Genomic DNA, 18,363 nt, shown 5'->3' with positions numbered 1-18,363 from the left:
AGGTCACAGAGTGTTAAGGAAGGGCCGAGGTGGGTAGGGGGAGTGACAGGAGAGCTGAGATTTTAAATTTGAATAGGGGGTTTCCAAGCTGAGAGTCTGGATGGGAGATGAAGTCTAGACAGAACAACTTTCCATGTGCAAAGCATGGAGTGAGAGATGGCATGGTGTGTGCGGGGTGGGCAAGACTTTGACTAAATGGAATGACCCAAGGGGAGAAATCAAGGTCAGTCCATCATCTCTGGTCCCAGGGGACAGACATAAGAGCGAGTCAGCCTGGCCTTGGAACCGGGTATCACAGGCATCATGTGATACAGCCAAGACCCTGGCAAGGGCTGGTCACAGCCCCAGTGGAATCCACCGTTATCATTAGGATTAAATGAGATAGTGTATGTCAAGTGTATGGCTCAGATCAAGCACTTGATAAACAGGAGCTGTTGTTATTATAACTGAACTGCACTGTTAGTGTCACAGAGAGAACTGGCAGACTATCTGGAAGAGGCCCCAACGACGATCTGCTAGAGAACTGTCACATCTGGGCCGAGGCTTTGCGGGCTGGTTCTTATTCTTTGGAGGGAAATAGATGCTTTGGAGAATCCAATGAAACCCGTGGACCCTCTCCCCAGAAAAAGGCACATCTGCTCAGATGAAGCTCTGCATGTTATCTCAGGGACTTCACAGACTCCTGGAGGCCTCTCTAGTCATGGAAACTGGTTGGATACAGCTGTTACTCGTCAAGCATGGCTGAGAAAATTCCCACTGTTCGCTCAGCTTATCATTCTTAGTGAAAGACCTCAGCTCACATAATTTCAACTCTACAAATAGTCTGTGTGTTTTAAAATACCGAGGGGGGAGTTCCCATTGTGGGTCAGCAGTAGCAAACCCGACTAGTACCCATGAGGACATGAGTTCGATCCCTGGCCTTGCTCAGTGGGTTAAGGAGCCGGCGTTGCCATGAGCTGTGGTGTAGGTCAAAGATGGGCTCAGAACCCCAGTTGCCGTGGCTTTGGTGTAGACCCCTACCTAGCCTGGGAATTTCTATATGCAGTGGTGCGGCCCTAAAAAGACAAAAAATAATAAAATAAAATAAAATACTGAGAAGCATGCAGACAAGTGGGTGGAAGAGGGAGACCAGTGAAGAGACCATTCTAAGACCAAGGAGAAGACACAGCTGGCTTCAGGGGCGTGCGTTCTCTGCAGTAATACAGGGTCCTCCCTGTCCTTGGCTTAATGCTCTGCTGTCTTCATTTCTAATGAGCCTCAAGGAGCCTTGCATTTTCATTCTGCACTGGACCCCACAAATTATGTAGCCAGTCCTAGGAGAAGATAATCATGTATTTGAGTGCTCATTATGTAAGCAGCATACAAGTGGCAACGCTGCAACTGGAACCCAGGCTTCTTGGGTCCAGAACCATGGGTCTCAATCTGTCACAATGCTTTCTGAGACCGGAGGCTAGTAAGAGCTGAGAGGAAAAGAAAGAATAAGAAATGTTTCGGAGTTCCCGTCATGGCTCAGCAGTAATGGGACCCAACTAGTATCCATTAGGATGGGTGTTCCATCCCTGGCCTACCTCAGTGGGTTGGAGATCCCATCTGGCATTGTCATGAGCTGTGTTGTAGGTTGCAGACATGGCTCAGATCCCAAGTTGCTGTGGCTGTGGTATAGGCTGGCAGCTGCAGCTCTTGATTTGACCCCTAGCCTGGGAACTTCCATATGCCAAGGTAAGGCCCTAAAAAGACAAAACAAACAAACAAATAAAAAAACAACAGGAAGAAAAGAAACAATGCTTCTTCCGCCAGAACACTATTCTCCACTCCTCTGCTTCTCCTTCCCTCCAACTCTCTTCCCAGTGTCAATGCCTTGTTCTCATGGAGGCCTTTTCTGGTCTCTAAATCTGAATTATGGCACCCTTATTCTTTTATTCTTTATTGTCCTTTAAAGTACTCATCAGAATTATGTATTTGTATGTTTTCTGGAGTTAATGATAATCCATCACTAGACTATTATCTCAGTGAGTGTGCAGAGACTGGTTCATTTCCTTATGCCTAGTAGAGAACCTGGTACATGGTGGGTATTTCATAGATATTAGCTGGAAGGTGAGTTCACAGAATGTAATGACAGGTCAGATGGAACAAGAAGCCTGGAGGATGATGCAGGGATTCCCACCTGAGTGATGACTATAAGAAGTTAGGAGTGGGGCTGGGATGGTTAAATGGATTGGGGGTGTGTTTGAGGGTTTGAGTGCTTTTGGGGGGGTGTGTCTTGGAGAAGGAAGTCATCCACTGGCAAGCCCATTCTGACTCCCCACTACAGCCTGGGTTAGAGGCTGGCCACAGTCCCTCTGGGCAGACCTCTGTCATCAGGCACCTTGTGCTCACGCCCCTGGGAACTTGCCATTCCCCAGACTGGGAAGCTCAGGGGGTTTTGGAGCAGTGCTGCAGGCCTCATCGCTGGATCACAGGGCCTCCAGTGGTGTGTATGCAGCACAATAAATTCCAGTAGAAGGAAAGAGGAAGGAAGAAAATGTGGAAAGGCGCTCGGGAGGGAGGCTGGGATGGGGATGTGGGAACTGGAGTGGAATTAGAGAGTCAACATTGAACTCACAGGGGCCTATAGACAAGGTGGACACAGGACTACTCCGGCACCCCGAGGAGGCCAGACACAGAGCTAAGTGCTTTAGTCACATAATTGCATTTTCTTTTTTTTCTTTCTTTCTTTTTTTTTTTTTTTTTTCTTTTTAGCCACGGCATATGGAAGTTCCCAGGCCAGGGGTCCAACCTGCCACGGTAGCAACCCGAGTCATAGCAGTGACAATGCTGCATCCTTAACTTGCTGAGCCAGAAGGGAACTCCCTACATTTCATCTTCGTGGCTGCTTTGAAGCAGTCATTATTATTCCTACTTTGTTAAGAAAACTGAGGCCTAGAGAGGTGTTGTGATTTGCCCAAGGTCACAGAGGGAGTGAGCAGTGAAGTCTGGATTTGACCCGGGGCTATCGGCCCCCAAGGGCGCACTCTTCCCACTTCACTCCTTGCCTCTCACCCGTGGCTCTGCTTTCTTACCCCTTCTCCCCTCCGCTCCCTCGGCCGCCCCGCCCACCCCTCTCCTCCCCTCCTCCCCTCCCCCCCTCCCCTCTCCCCCTGCTCCCCTCCCTCCCTCCCTCTCGGCGGCGGCGGCAGCGGCGGAGCCACGTGGTGGGGCCGGGAAGCCGCGGCCGCCGAGCGCTCGGGCGGCTGCCCCAGCTGGGCAGTGAGGCTCTGCGCTGCGCCGCGCTCGGTGCCTGCGCTCCCCGCTCCGCGCTCCCCGCCAGCCGCCCCCGGGCAGGAGGCGCGCTTGGCGGCCGGCCGGCCAGACAAAGGAGGTGCGGCGCGGTAGAACCGGCGCGCGGGCGGACGGACCATGGACTCCGAGCGCGAGCGGCCGGCTCCAGCCCTGAGGACCCGGCGCTCCCGGGCCCGGCCCTAGGCGTCCGGCCCCGCTGCCCGGGGCGCCCAGCGGGGAGGACGCAGAGTCCGCGCGGCGCGGAAGAGGCGGCGGCCGCTGAGCTAGAGGGGCGCCGCGGCGGACCGCGCGCGCGGCCCCCGGGGCCATGGGCAAGTGCAGCGGGCGCTGCACGCTGGTCGCCTTCTGCTGCCTGCAGCTGGTGAGCACCGCGCGCCCCGGCGCGGGGCCGGGTGGGGCGCGGCGGGGCGGGGTCCCGGGGCGTGCGAGTGGGGTGTTGTGTCTGTGTAGGGGTGTCGGGGAGTGCCCGGGTTGGGGGGTGGACTGGAGTCACGGAGCGGACGGGCGGAGCCTGCTCCTGATGGCCGGGCTGTCTCTTTGTGTGCGCTTCTCGCCCGGCGCTCCCCAGTCCCCGAGTGCGTCCTGTGCGCGAGTCCCTGGCCCGCCCAGCGCCTGGGGCTCCACGCGTCTGGCCCGCTCTGTACCAGTGGCCTCCTGTTGGGGAGATGCGCCTTGGGACTGTGCCTCACTGGGGTTGGGGGTGTGTCCGAGACTGGTGTGTGGATCCGTTGAGGTCCCCGCCGTGTGTTTTCCTCTAGACCCTGCGTGGGTCTCTGCCTCTGGTCTCCGCCCCTGTGAGTGTTTCTCACAAAGTCTCTGCTCCTGTGTGTCTCTCCCCGGGTTTCTCCTTGGTACGTCTCTAGATCTCCAACCATTTCTAGTCCATGTTCATCTGTGCGTGTTGCGATCTTAGACTCCCAAGAACCGTTCACTCCTTTGTGCTGTTCCTGCCTCCCTCCACCCTCCTGACTGGGCAGGTCTAGGAATGGAGAGCCACCTCCCTGGAGAGGGTCACAAGGAGCTACCAGGTCCTGGGCCAGTCTGATCCACCAGGTGCGGGACCTCACTCCTGGCTTTGGCTGTGGTCACTGGCTTTTCCTCGGTCATCAGTTCCATCAGGACAGGGGTGGTGATGAAAGCAGGGGGACAGGCAAGACCAGCTCCTCTGCCTGGGCTGCCACTCATGAGGGTTGAGGATACTTGAGTGTCCTGGGGAGGATGGGAGCATCTGGGGACACTTTACCTAAACCCATCTCTGCAAACTCATGGTCTTGTCTCAGGGAGGCCAGTGGAGTAAATTTGGGGGCTGAGAGGGACCAGCTCTGCCCTTCAGTTCTGGCTCGGGCAGGTGAATTTGGGAAGGTGGTTAAGGAGAGGCCAGGATCTCCTGCCTGCCCTAGAGCTGAAGCCCATCAACTAGGGGGTCTGGAGGCAGACCTCCACAGGCGGAACTCAGTGGGAGTTGGGAGAGCTGGAGCCTCACTGATGCCTGACTCCACCATCTGGGTCTTCATTTTTGCCTGCATCCATTGCCCTTCCTCCACCACAGGTGTGTACAGTAATGTAGAATGCAGCTTTAAGTGTGGATACACAGACCTCTTCATCTTTTTTCTCTCCTCTAGGGGACCCCAGCCCCAATCTTGCCATCCACAGACCTGCCCTTTTGGTCAGTGGTTGAAACAGTCGGGGCCCTGAAGACTGCAGCCCTGCTTCTAGCTGAGGGATGCAGGGCAAGTGACTTCCCCCCGCTGGGCCATCTTTGTCGGCCTCTTTATAAATGCCTCATCCTTGAGGGTTGCAGAGGGGATTAATAAAGATCAGGTGGAATGGAAACCCCTGAAGGGCAGAGATTATCTGTTTTGTTCCCACTAAATCCACAGCAGCTGGAATAGTGCCTGGCACTCCATTAATATTTGTGAAATAAATGAGTGAATCAGTTATTTGGCAACTCTTGGCTCCCAGTAGACACACCCATCTTTACCTCCTTTGAGGAACATAAAATGCCAAAAAGTGCTGAAACTTTTCAGATGATCTTTTTTCCTGTTCATTTAAAAATATTAAAGTAGGACTTTTTTTTAATTAGAAAAGTAACATACGCATATTATAAAATGATCGATCAGGAGTTCCCATCGTGGCGCAGCAGAAACAAATCTGACTAGCATTCATTAGGATGCAGGTTTGATCCCGGGCCTTGCTAGGTTAAGGAGCTGGTGTTGCCATGAGCTGTGGTATGGGTCGCAGACGTGGCTCGGATCCCGAGTTGCTGTGGCTCTGGCGCTGGAGGGTGGCTACAGCTCCAATTTGACCCCTGGCCTGGGAACCTCCACGTGCCGCGGGCGCGGCCCTTAAAAGACAAAAACAAAAAGTAAAATGATTAAATCAATGAATAACCAAACAGAGCAGAAGATAAAGATGTTTCCTTCTATGCCCAGTCCCATACTCTAAGATAAGCACAATTATCATCAACATTCTCTGTTGATGATAGTGACAGTGCTTAGCTTTGGGGAACACTTACTGGGTGCTAGGTACCCTTGTAAGCACGTTTGCATGTATGAACTCATTTAATCCTCAAAACAGCCCTATAACATAACTTGCCCAGAGTTCTACAGTTAGGGGCCAAACTATGAAGCCAGGCAGCTGACTAGCATCCTACTGCCTTCTTAATTATAAAATAAGTTGTTCTGGGAGTTTCATGGAGGCTCATTGGGTTAAGGATCTGGTCTTGTTATTACTGTGTCACGAGTTCGATTCCTGGCCCAGGAACCTCCAGATGCCTTGCAGCCAAAAAATAAAAAATAAAATAAGGGGAGTTCCCGTCGTGGCGCAGCGGAAACAAATCCGACTAGGAATCATGAGGTTGTGGGTTCGATCCCTGGCCTTGCTCAGTGGGTTAAGGCTCCGGCATCACCGTGAGCTGTGGTGTAGGTCGCAGACGCGGCTCAGATCCCTTATTGCTGTGGCTCTGGCATAGACTACAGCTTGGATTAGATCCCTAGCCTGGGAACTTCCATATGCCATGGGTGGGGCCCTAAAAAGACAAAAGACAAAAATAAATAAATAAATAAATAATGAGATTGGGATTGGCATATACACACTACCATATATAAAAAATAAAATCAAATAAGTAGTCCCTGCTCTGCTAAGTCAGGAGTCCCTTGGGAGGTGCTTACTCCTTGCTACAGAGATAAAGATGACAGAGGCCCTCTTGCTGCCTCTCACTCACCTGTCTCCCCAGCTAAGCTAAACCCACCCTTCCACTTAGAGGGCTTACCAGCACAAAGGGCTCTGGAATCAGACAAGCCCAGGGTGGGATTCTGATCCTTCTGCATCTTGGCTGGGTGCCTTTGGGCAGCTTGTAGGGGCACATGAGATAACTGGGGGAGGTGCTCTGGGGAGGTTCTCGAACATTGGTCTCCGGTCTGTTGCTCTCTCTGGGCGGATTGCAACATGGATCCGGTCAGCTGTTGCTAACCTCCAGGAGCCTTTGCCGCCTGGCAGCTTCCATCATGAGCTCCCAGATGCTGGAATTCACCAGCCTGACATCATCCCAGGGAGAAGGGAGCCTGTTTTGTCTTCCAATGGAAAGGGGCAGAGAAGGAAAAGGCTGTTAAGTTTCTCAGCTAAGGAGTTCCCATTGCAGTGCAGTGGAAACAAATCCGACGAGTGTCCTTGAAGATGGGGGTTTGATCCCTGGCCTTGCTCTGTGGGTTAAGGATCTGGTGTTACCCTGAGCTGTGGGTGTAGGCCCCAGATGGAGCTGAGATCCTGCGTGGCTGTGGCTGTGGCGTAGGCCAGCAGCTGCAGCTCCTATTCAACCCCTAGCCTGGGAACTTCCATCTGCAGCATGTGCGACCCTAAAAAAGCTAAAACATTAAAAAAATTTTTTAAAGTTTTTCAGCTGTAAACTTTAGAAGAGGAACTGTGTCATTTTTTTCTTTCTCGTGTGGGGTTTTCAGTGCAATACAACAGGCCAGTTTTAAACACTCTTCTGCAGTTGGCTAGACTTGCTTCGGGTGAGGGAGTAGGATGTGAGAGTGCACCGAGGCTGGGAGAAGCACGTGGGGACTGCACCATTTCAGGTGGCCAAGTGTAGGGGACAAGCCTCTGGAGTTAGTACAGATATGAGCTTAAGTCCTGGCTCTGTCCCGTCCCAGCTGTGTGATCCTAGGCAAGTTGCTTACCCTCTCTGAGCCACAGTTGTGTCATCTGTTAAACAGAGATACTTAAGACGGTTCCCAGTGCTTAGGGTTGTTGCGAAGATTAAATGCTTATGATGGGCTTAGCACTATGCCAGGCACAGAGTGAACATTCAATCAACTATAACTTTTTAATTGCTATTACCTTTTTTTTTTTTTGTCTTTTTAGGGCCACACCCGAGGCATATGGAGGCTCCCAGGCTAGGGGTCTATAATCAGAGCTGTAGCTGCCAGCCTACACCACAGCCACGCCAGATCTGAGCCATGTCTGCGACCTACACCACAGCTCATGGCAACGCTGGATCCTTAACCCACTGAGTGAAGCCAGGGATCGAACCTACAACCTCATGGTTCCCAGTCAGATTCGTTTCTGCTGCACCAAGATGGGAACTCCTGTTGTTATTATCTTAGTGCTGTATACCCTGGAGTGCATCCTTGGGATTGTGACTCAGTCATATCCAGGTGTCCCCCTGCACTCTTTGTGGAAAGTTGCAGGTAGTTGGGCACTGAGCTGAGAGTCAGAAGGCTTCAAGCCTACCTCTGCCACTGACATCCTGTGAAGTTAGGCAAGTCTTTTCCCTACTGCAATCCTTGTGTTTTTCCCACGTATAAAATGGGAAGGGAGTTCCCATTGTGGCACAGCAGAAACAAATCCGACTAGGAACCATGAGGTTGTAGGTTCGATCCCTGGCCTCGTTCAGTTGGTTAAGGATCTGGCGTTGCTGTGGTTTTGGCATAGGCCGGTGACTACAGCTCCAATTAGACCCCTAGCCTGGGAACCTCCATATGCTGCGGGTGCGGCCCTAAAAAGACAAAAAAAAAAAAAAAAGGCGGGGGAGAATCTTTGGTCTGTGTCTCTAGGGTCCTGCCAGTTCCGCCCATCTCGGACTCTGGGAGGATGTGTGGACTGGCCTGGAGGTTTCCGTGTGTCTCAGCCTGATTCCACCCAATAGAACATCTGGAGTTTCCCTTCTTGGTGTATCATCTTAACATTATTAATGCCATTCATTCCCCAGTTTTATGTGTTTCTTTGTTCCCTCCTCCATCCAAACCCTGCCCTTCTTCCCTGGTCCACAAACGTCCTGAAACCTTACAGGCCACCCTCTTCTTCCCGTAAGAGAATGAACCAAGGAGACTTGCCCAAGCGAATCATCATCAGTTTCTTCAGCATCATCACCATCACGCCCCTTTCCGGCATCCTGTGCGAAGCACTTTATATGCATTACCTCCTTCAGCCCAGTGAGTTTACATATGTAAAGTGCTTGGCAAAGCGCCTGGTACATGTTAAACGATCGATACATGTTAGTTCTTTTATTGTTTTTATCCTTCTTCTTGTGGTCCCACAAAAATGGATAGATGCTTTTATTATCCCCTTTTTCGGATGAGAAGATTGAGGCTCAGGAAGGTCTCTTAGCTAGTCAGTCGAAGCTGCTCTTTAGCCTGAGCAGAGAGCCGCCCTCTCTGCCCTGTGCCACTCTGCTGCTCCTGTTTAAGCAGCAGGTGACTTCAGACAGATCTCTTCACTGCTTCAGGCCTCAGTCTCACCTGAAAATGAACATGAGGCTGTTTCTGTGGGATCAGACACATGCCTGGCACTGTGAGCCAGCGAGGGATCGGTAATACATCACTGCCACGGTTGTTCTTGTCCCAGCTCTGTGTGACCTTGGATGCATGCCTTCACTCCTCTGGGCCCCCGTGCCTGTCACTGTCAAAGGGAGAGAGTCATCCCTGCCTCTCAGAGTTGTGAACACATGGCTTAGCCAGGTGCCATGCACATAGTAGGTACTTAGAAACAAATGTAAGTTTCATTCGCTTCCCTTCTGGAAAGCTCTCTGCTTTCTGGAAGGTGGTGGGTGAGGGGGAAATGTGTCGCTTCCTGCCGAGCTGGGAGTAATGGTGCAAAACGTGGTCAACCTGATTGATGTCGTTATTAGCGATAGTGATGCTGGAAACCCGGGGCGGGGGGAGACGGGCTGGGGGGGGGGGCTGTGTGCTGAAGCAGCTGCATCTGCGAGCTCGTGGCTTCCTAGGGAGGGGCTGGCTCGGCTCTGGGTGCTTTGGGTCCTAGAGCTAGTCTTACAGTCAGGGGCATGAAATTGTCCAGGCCACTGACCCTCTTTGTCCCTTGTGCCCCTTTGGATTATTCATTTATTTATTGCTTTTTAAAGCCACACCCGTGGCATATGGAGGTTCCCAGGCTAGGGGTCGAATTGGAGCTACAGCTGCCGGCCTACGCCACAGCAACGCCAGATCTGAGCCACCTCTGCGACCTACACCACAGCTCATGGCAACGCTGGACCCTTAACCCACTGAGCGAGGCCAGGGATTGAACCTGAGTCCTCATGGATGCTAGTCAGATTGGTTAACTGCTGAGCTACAGTGGGAACTTCCCTTATACCCCTTTGGACAAGGTGGGGGCTTGGGTGATCAACCCCCTTTTGCAGATGGACAGAATGAGACCAGACAGCCCTCAGGACCCTTAATGAGGTGGACAGAGTAGGATGGAATGGAACAGGGGGCCTCCAGGGGGCAGCGGATGGTCCTGGTTCTGCTCCTTTGCCAGGGTGGGTGGCAGCTGCTCTGAGGTGCAGCACAGAGGCGTAAAGGACCTGTACCTCTGGGAGCAGGGAGACGCTGCTGCCTTGCTTTGTGACTTCCAGAAATCCCTCACTGTCTCTGAGCCTCGGTCTCTGTCTTGTGAAGTAGTCAGAACAACAGCTCCCATCCCAGGCAGTTTGAGAGCTTCTGTGAGCTCCTACCCCAGACAGTTTGAGAGTTTCCATAAGATGGTGTTCAGAGAGCTCTGGCCAGGGCAAGCGCTCCCTAGATCTACTTGCTTTGAGGTTTGGAGAAATTACTTCAGCCCCCATCTCTGCCTGGATTAGAGGTTTTAACAATCAGTTATACCCATAAACTTTTCAAGGCTGTCTCTTTATATGGAAGATGTATGGTTCTGTGGGAAATAATAATAACATCGACTTCCTTTTATTTGGTGTCTGCTATGAGCCAGGCACTGTGCAAAGCCCTTTATGTACCTTGTCCTTTGTTACTGTCTGGCTTCTCCATGGCCACATAAATAGGAGGGACAGAGGATGCAGACATCGGATCTAGGACCCCGCAGCTTCCACCTTGCATGCCCTGTTGCCCCCCCCCGTAGGATTGTGGGGAGGCTGGATGTGGAAGCCCATGCAGAAATCTAAATCTTTCTCTCTCTCTCTCTCTTTTTTTTTTTTTTCCTTTTGGCCATGCCCGTGGCATGTGGAGGTTCCCTGGGCCAGGGATCAAACCCTCATCACAGCAGCAACCCAAGCTGCTACAGTGACAACACCAGATCTTTAACCCACTTTGCCACAAGGGAACTCGTCAAAATCATAAAGGGTTGTTGCTAGATGCCTAGATGCCATGCTTTCTGAGCTGCTTGTTCAAATGTTAACCCCCAACCCCGGTCCCCATTTTCTGCTCACCCCAAGGCCTGTGTTGGGTTTAAGGGAACTATGTTGCAGGTTAAGAGAAAGTTACCCAGGAAAGAAATTAACTTGTAATTAAGACTTATCAGCCCTCTTGGAGTTCCCGTCTTGGCTCAGTGGTTAAGGAATCTGACTAGGAATCATGAGGTTGCGGGTTCGATCCCTGGCCTCGCTCAGTGGGTTAAGGATCCAGCATTGCCATGAGCTGTGGTGTAGGTTGCAGATGCGGCTCGGATTCCACGTTGCTGTGGCTCTGGCGTAGGCCAGGGGCTACAGCTCCGATTCGACCCCTAGCCTGGGAACCTCCATATGCCACGGGAACAGCCCAAGAAATGGCAAAAAGACCAAAAAAAAAGACATCAACCTTTTTAACAAATCTGTAAGATAGGAACAGTCTCTTCACCCATTTACTATTGGACATACTGAGGTCAGAAGAACAAAGCAACTTGTTACCAAGGAAACAAAAGATACAGTCTAGGCTTCACATCAGTGTTTGCGGGGAAAGGATTTGAGAACAATTGCAAAATCTGGACCAAGTGGAGACAGTCCACTCTGATGGTTGAAGTCTTTTCTCCTCTCGTTTCAGGGAGGTGTGAGAGATAAGAGAGCAGGCTGAGATCAGAGATGTGTTTTTAAAAGCTAGCTCCTGGAAGTTCCCACTGTGGCACAACGGAATCTGCGGTGTCTCTGCAGTGCTAGGACACAGGTTCGATCCCCAGCCCAGCACAGTGGGTTAAGAATCCTGTGTTGCCGCCACTGTAGCGTGGGTAGCAACTGTGGCTCAAGTCCGATCCCTGGCCCAGGAACTCCATATGCCACAGGGCAGCCAAAAACAAAAATACATACATACATACATACATACATACATACATGCTAGCTAGCTCCTGGCCACAGAGGTGGAGCTGGCTTTGGTCTGGGGGACCCTAGTCCCAACGCTCTCAGCCTCCCTGCTGGTCCTGGAGAGAAGGGGTGGTGATTTGGAGATGGAGGGAGAGCGTCAAGGCAGCAAGGCACACCTCCCTGGGACATGTGCTTCTGCTAAGGAGCACCAGCATTTTGGAAGAGCAGTTACTGTGGTTACAGGTTTTAATGGGCCACCCTGGCCAACTGGCCCCCATCTTTCAAAGCAGCTGGTGAGTCCAGAGGCAGGGAGTTTGACTAGGAAGGTCTTGGTCTATGGGATCAGGCTGGAGTTTGAGTTCCATCTCTGCCTCTTTGTAGCTGAGCGGCCTCGGACAAGACACTTAACCTCTCTGAGCGTCCACCTGCACTCCTCTAAATTGGGATACTAGTAATTTGCTTCAGAGGGTTGTTCTTTCTGGAGATGGGATATGCGGAGTAGGAGCTCACAAAGGGCTCACGCTCCTGAATGCCCCAGAAGTGAGACAGCACGTTCTATGAACCTGAATATCGTGGGATGGGAAATGGGCATGTCCTTTTTTTTTTTTTTTTCAACCAGTGGAAGGCCCAAGCGGAAGCAGAGATTCTGCCAAGTCTCTGTGGCCTTGGCCTTACCGTCCCTCAGTCTTCTCTTCTGTAAAATGGTGATAATAATAGCACATCCCTATGGGACTATAGTGAGGGCGACCTGAGATAAGGCAGGGAGAACGTGGGCACAGAGTCCAGCGCTTACTTAGAGAAAATCAGGAAGCTTGGGACTCCATGTCCCCCCCTCTGTAAAGGGGGGCAGTTGGGCTCCAGCTCTGACTCATCGATGAGTTCCATCCTCTTGCAGGCGGAGATCAGAGCTGCTGCCACATCAGCCCACCTGGCTGCAGGCCATGGGGACTGAGAACCTCTCAACCTCTGGGGAGAGGCTGAGACTCCTGCCTCCAGTTGCCTGCCCGAGGCGTGACCCATGCGTGTCAGGTTGTCAGGGACTCGAGGGGCCTCTTCTTTCCTCTGTCTATTTTTGTTTTGTTTTGTTTTCTAATTCAATAAACTTTATTACATTTATAGTGGTCCAACCATCATCACAAACTAATTTTAGAACATTTCCATCCCAACCCCCCAGACCCCCCGCCCCGAACTTCTCCCGCCACCTGTCCCCCTTTGGTAAATCCTCTGTTTGAATGAATGTCTGTACTGTCCCCATCCAAAGTCTCAGACCACAGAAGTTTAGAGCAGGAGGTTCTAACCCATCACTAACCTGACCCACCACAGGGGAACTTTCTGACCCCCAAAAGACAAAATAAATACTGATGGATGAGAGAGTCAGCATTGCCATCAACTAACACTACGCCAAGTTGCATTCAGCACTTTTTTGTTGCTGTGGTCTTTTTAGGGCCACACCCGAGGCATATGGAGGTTCCCAGACTAGGGCTCCAAGCGGAGCTGTAGCTCCCGGCCTACACCACAGCCACAGCAAAGTGGGTTCCGAGCTGTGTCTACAGCCTACACCACAGCTCACAGGAACGCCAGATCCTCAACCTACTGAGCAAGGCCGGGGATCAAACCTGTGTCCTCATGAATGCTGGTTAGATTCGTTTCTGCTGCGCCACGATGGGAATTCCCAGCATTCCACACATATCCATTATGAAGCACCCACAAAGTGCTGGGCACAGTTCTTGGTACCAAGTCACCTTGGGGTTCAGCTGCAAGTCCGAATCTCAGGGTTCTGGCACTCTCTTGCCGTCCAACTTTAAGCTGGCCCTGCCCCTCTCTGGGCCTCATTTTCTACAGTGGGTGGAACTGGGGGATGGAAGAGAGAATGTTCAACTCCAGCAGCGATTTTCAGAGTATCTACAGAGGCTCTGCAGGGCTGGACTGACAATCAGGTGGTGAGGTCCCTGTCTCTGGCAGTGGTTAAGAATTTCTGTGGAGGAGTTCCCGTCGTGGCGCAGTGGTTAACGAATCCGACTAGGAACCGTGAGGGTGCGGGTTCGATCCCTGCCCTTGCTCAGTGGGTTAACGATCCGGCGTTGCCGTGAGCTGTGGTGTAGGTCACAGACGTGGCTCAGATCCTGCGTTGCTGTGGCTCTGGCGTAGGCCGGTGGCTCAGCTCTGATTCGACCCCTAGCCTGGGAACCTCTATGTGCTGCGGGAGCGGCCCAAGAAATGGCAAAAAGACCGAAAAAAAGGAGTTCCCGTCGTGGCACAGTGGTTAACGAATCCGACTAGGAACCATGAGGTTGCGGGTTCGGTCCCTGCCCTTGCTCAGTGGGTGAACGATCCGGCGTTGCCGTGAGCTGTGGTGTAGGTTGCAGACGTGGCTCGGATCTCGAGTTGCTGTGGCTCTGGCGTAGGCCGGTGGCTACAGCTCCGATTCAACCCCTAGCCTGGGAACCTCCATATGCCGCGGGAGTGGCCCAAGAAGTAGCAACAACAACAACAAAAAAAATACCGAAAAAAAAAAAAAAACAAAAAAACTTCTGTGGAGGTTGGATGACCCCTTGGATGTGTAATGGGTCTGATGATGATCAGGGTGCATTGAAACCACCAGATGCTGGTTCTAAGTCCTGAGAGGACAGTGGCAGTAGCACGAAATGGTGTTTATTATGAATAATGAAAATGGTGAGCATTTTTGTGTTTTTATCATGTCCTTTTGCCTTAAGATGCTCCCCCCCCCATCACAGATCCTGACTGAGCTCCTGGCACAGGAAGTGGGGGAAATGGGACTCTGTAGGCACCTACCCCTCCTGCCCGCTCTAGCTACCCCCTGCCCTGGAAGGAGAGGCAGCGCTGGGATTGTTGGGGTAAGGGTGGCTCCTATGCCTATTTTTTTGGGGGGGGGGAGTTAGGTTCTGCAGCCCCAGCCAGAACCAGAGATGCGGGTTTTCAATTACACAATTAAATGCACAATTAGGCATAATTACCAGTGCTCAGAGCCCGCGACTGCTCATAATAGGCGTGTAATCTACTGCAGCCTCTGTTTATACTACTCAGCGCGCGCTCCCTAATGATGCCAGGATGCCTTCACACTGCACTGTTGCCATGGAGACGAGCCCGCCACCACCATGCAGGGCTGACAAATGGTGTTCTGGTCCTGGACCCCCGGATTTGTTCCTGAGGCCTCTGCAGTCAGCCCTGGAGTAGAGGGGCTGGCCAGGTGAGCCAGGAAGGGGGCTCAGCCCTCCCTGCCCTCTGACATACCCTACGGGTTTGAGTCAGTCTCAGAGCCACCAGGGAGGACAGGAAGGGGGACCTTCAGCCCCTCAGAGTCCTCAAGACTTGAGCCAGATGGGCCAGGTACTGTGAAAGGTCTGTGGCTTTCCCCATTCAAGCTGCGGCCTGGACAGGGGGGCCTGCAGACAGCTGGCTCTGCGTCAGCTGGCTCCCACAGAGGCCTGGCCCTGTGACTTCAGACAAGTCCTTGTCCCTCTCTGGGGCTCAGTTTCCCCATATGTTAAATGTCCAATAGAGAAGAGTTACCGAGCATTTCAAGTGCACTGTCTACCATTGCAGCTGCTTTCCCTGTGGTAGCTGCTTCACCCTCTCTGCACCCCTAGTGCTAGACTCTGCTATGACTCCTCTTTCTCAGAGATAGAATCTGAGGCTGCGAGCGGTTACATCAGGCAGTGGCAGAGCTGGGATAAAAACCTGGGCAGTCTGACTCCAGGCCCCACTCTTTTTTTGTCTGTTTGTTTGTTTTGTTTTTGTCTTTTTAGGGCCGCACGCTCGGCATATGACGGTTGCCGGGCTAGGGGTCCAATCGGAGCTGTAGCCGCTGGCCTACACCACAGCCACACAGGATCTGAGCCGCACCTGCAACCTACACCACAGCTCATGGCAACGCCCGGTCATTAACCCACTGAGCAAGGCCAGGGATCAAACCCACATCCTCATGGTTGCTAGTCAGGTTCATTAACCACTGAGCCATGACGGGAACTCCCAAGCCCCACTCTTAACCTCCAGCATATGCCCTCACATATGTCAACCCAGATCAGCCTCACAGCAGCCCCAGAGGTGGACTGTTGATATCCTCATTTCCTCGGTGAGGTCGCTGAGGCTCAGAAAGCTGAAGTTGCTTGTCCAGTATTGCACAGCAAGTCAGTGGCGCAGCAGGTTCTGGCTGATGCCCCAAGAGCCAGGATTGCCAACTACGACTTTTTAGTGGAAATCATAAAAGGTAGAAAGATTTCCTTCCCCAAGCACAAAGCAAGGACCCCTTTTATCCTCACCTGGCCTGGCCCCAGCCACTGAGGATGCAGGGAGTCCTGGGATCCCTCAGACACAGCACTTCACTTTGACCTTGAAGGAAAGCTTGATCTGGCTCTTCCTTCATCAATCTACCACCACCTTGATCACTAGAAAAAGAGCATAATTTTATGTTCTTTTTTCCCCCCTGCATTTCCCTGTCATTCAGCATATTATGGCTACCTCCTATCTGCCAGCTTTGGGGGACCAGATGCAGTGAAAAAGCAAGACTGGAACACAGGCTTCAGGGTCAGATGGATTTGGGTTAAAATCCTGCCACTTAATGTGTGATTTGGGGCAAGTTGCTTGACCTCTCTGTGCCTTAGTGTCTTCCTCTGTAATGAAGGCACCAATCTGTGCCTTGCAGGGTGTTGACAGTATTAGCCATGACAACTGCCACTTAGCAAATGCTTCCTATAGGCCAGGCACTCTGCTAAGGCCACTGTCTGCCCTGGGTGAACCTTCATGACACAGAATCTCTCATTCCCATTTAACAGACAAAGCAACTGTGGCTCAGGAAGTTCAAGTGCCTTGCCCTCAACCCTGAGTCCAGAACCCCTGCTCATCCCCACTAGGGTGTCCCACCAGCTCGGAGATGTGTGTTCCTCCAGCCACTTCCCTGGAGCCCCTGGCTGCTTGGCCAAGTCTTCTTAGGCCTCCAGATGGAAGGGCAATCTGTGGGTGACAGTGCCCACCTGGCATTGCCCAGGGTTCTGTCTAACTGGATGCTTCTCCCATTGATATCCTGAAGGCTGGGTTTTCTCAGAAGAGGCTCTCAGACCTTTGCTTCACCCTCACGTTCCACGGCCAGGAAAACAAAGACTGGCCCAAGGCCATGGTGCTGTTCACTGGGGTAGAGTTGGATGGGAGCCCAAAGCCAGTTAAGGACACTTCCTGTTACCTTCCTCTTACCCCCATCCAGTCCTCTGGAGAGAGTCTGGGGGCTGCGGTGTGTATATTTGTGTGTTTGTATGTACGCAGGCAGAATTGCACGCAGCCACGTGCCCAAGCCTTTGTGGGGCGGACCCTGGGACACAGAGATTTGTGAGTCAATAAACATCCCTTCTCACCTCCTCCCTCTTCATTTATTCATGAACTCTGAACTTCCTGGCTCCCAAGAAACTGCCTGGAAGAAAGCAATTAGAGCATAATTAGAACCACTTCTATTATCAACTCTCAGTGGGAGAGGAAGGGGGGCTGTAGGGCATGAGGGGTGGCCCCGGGAGTTCCCGTAGCCCCAACTCCTGCAGCTGCCCCTTCAGCTCCTGCTCACGCCTTGGAGCTCGGCCTTCCCAGAGCCCTGGGCACTGGTCCACCTTCAGCAAGGAATGAGGATCTCATCCCTGGAGGCATCCAAGTGCTTGATAAGCGGGGAGGAGAGCTCTCTGCCTTGCATACTAAGAGTAGGTGATTTCCGAGTCCCTTCCATGCTGAGCTGCTTGGGTGCTCCCTGCCAGGGCCGGGGACGGGCACTGCAGGGGCACTGAGAAGCCCAGCGTGGCTCCTGCTTTCTAGAAAGCATCCCTGTATCAGATTGTACTGAGTGAAGACTACGGTGACAATAGGAAGTGTAAATTACCTGGAGGAAGCAATTTATCAGGCAGGGCTCCATTCATGGCCAGATGATTAATAGTAATAATAACAGTACCAGCAGTTAATGTTTATGGAGTGTTTCTGACCCCAGAGCCACTGCTCTTCCCTACCAGGTGTCGAATCAGTAGAAGGAGGTCACCCAGGAGCAGGCATTCCTCCTCCTCCCTGAGGGAGAGGACGATAAGATGCAGTGAGGTGCCAGGCACCGGGCTTCTTCCTTCAGATGCATTTTCTTACTTCATCTTGTAGGGACCCTAGGGGATAGATATTAATGTTACTTCCAGTGAACAGATGAGACTGAGGCTCAAAAAGTGACCAAGCCTGCCCAAGATAACACGAGGTTGATGCAGGACTCAAACCCAGGCCCTTTGGACACTAGAACTCTCCTTGTGCTTTGTACTCTACTAGGCTTGAGGATGCAGTTTGCTTTTTTTTTTTTTTTTTTTACTTTTTTCTTGTTAGGGCCGCACCCACAGTATATGGAAGTTCCCAGGCTAGGGGTAGAATTGGAGCTACAGCTGCCAGCCTGTACCTCAGCCACAGCAATGTGGGATCTGAGCCATGTCTTCAGCCTACACTGCAGCTCACAGCAACACCAGATCCTTGACCCACTGATCGAGACCAGGGATCGAACCCGTGTCCTCATGGATACTAGTTGGGTTCATTATGCTGAGCCAATACAGGAACTCCCT

The 18,363-nt window shown here is 52.2% G+C and overlaps 1 protein-coding gene across 1 annotated transcript in view; it reads left to right on the top strand.

Moving 5' to 3' along the window:
- The first annotated feature begins 3,267 nt into the window (after positions 1 to 3,267).
- Positions 3,268 to 18,363, top strand: part of NKAIN1 (sodium/potassium transporting ATPase interacting 1) — a 51,640-nt gene continuing 36,544 nt past the window's right edge. Inside the window, exon 1 of the mRNA XM_047792978.1 lies at positions 3,268 to 3,640. Coding sequence (XP_047648934.1) covers positions 3,587 to 3,640 — 54 coding nt within the window. The 5' untranslated portion in view covers positions 3,268 to 3,586. The remainder of the gene's footprint in view (positions 3,641 to 18,363) is intronic.

The sequence above is a fragment of the Phacochoerus africanus genome, chromosome 8 (genome assembly GCF_016906955.1).
Source record: "Phacochoerus africanus isolate WHEZ1 chromosome 8, ROS_Pafr_v1, whole genome shotgun sequence".
Lineage (NCBI taxonomy): Eukaryota > Metazoa > Chordata > Mammalia > Artiodactyla > Suidae > Phacochoerus > Phacochoerus africanus.
The sequence above is the reverse complement of the archived record's forward strand: the minus strand, read 5'-3'. Positions and strand labels throughout refer to the sequence as shown.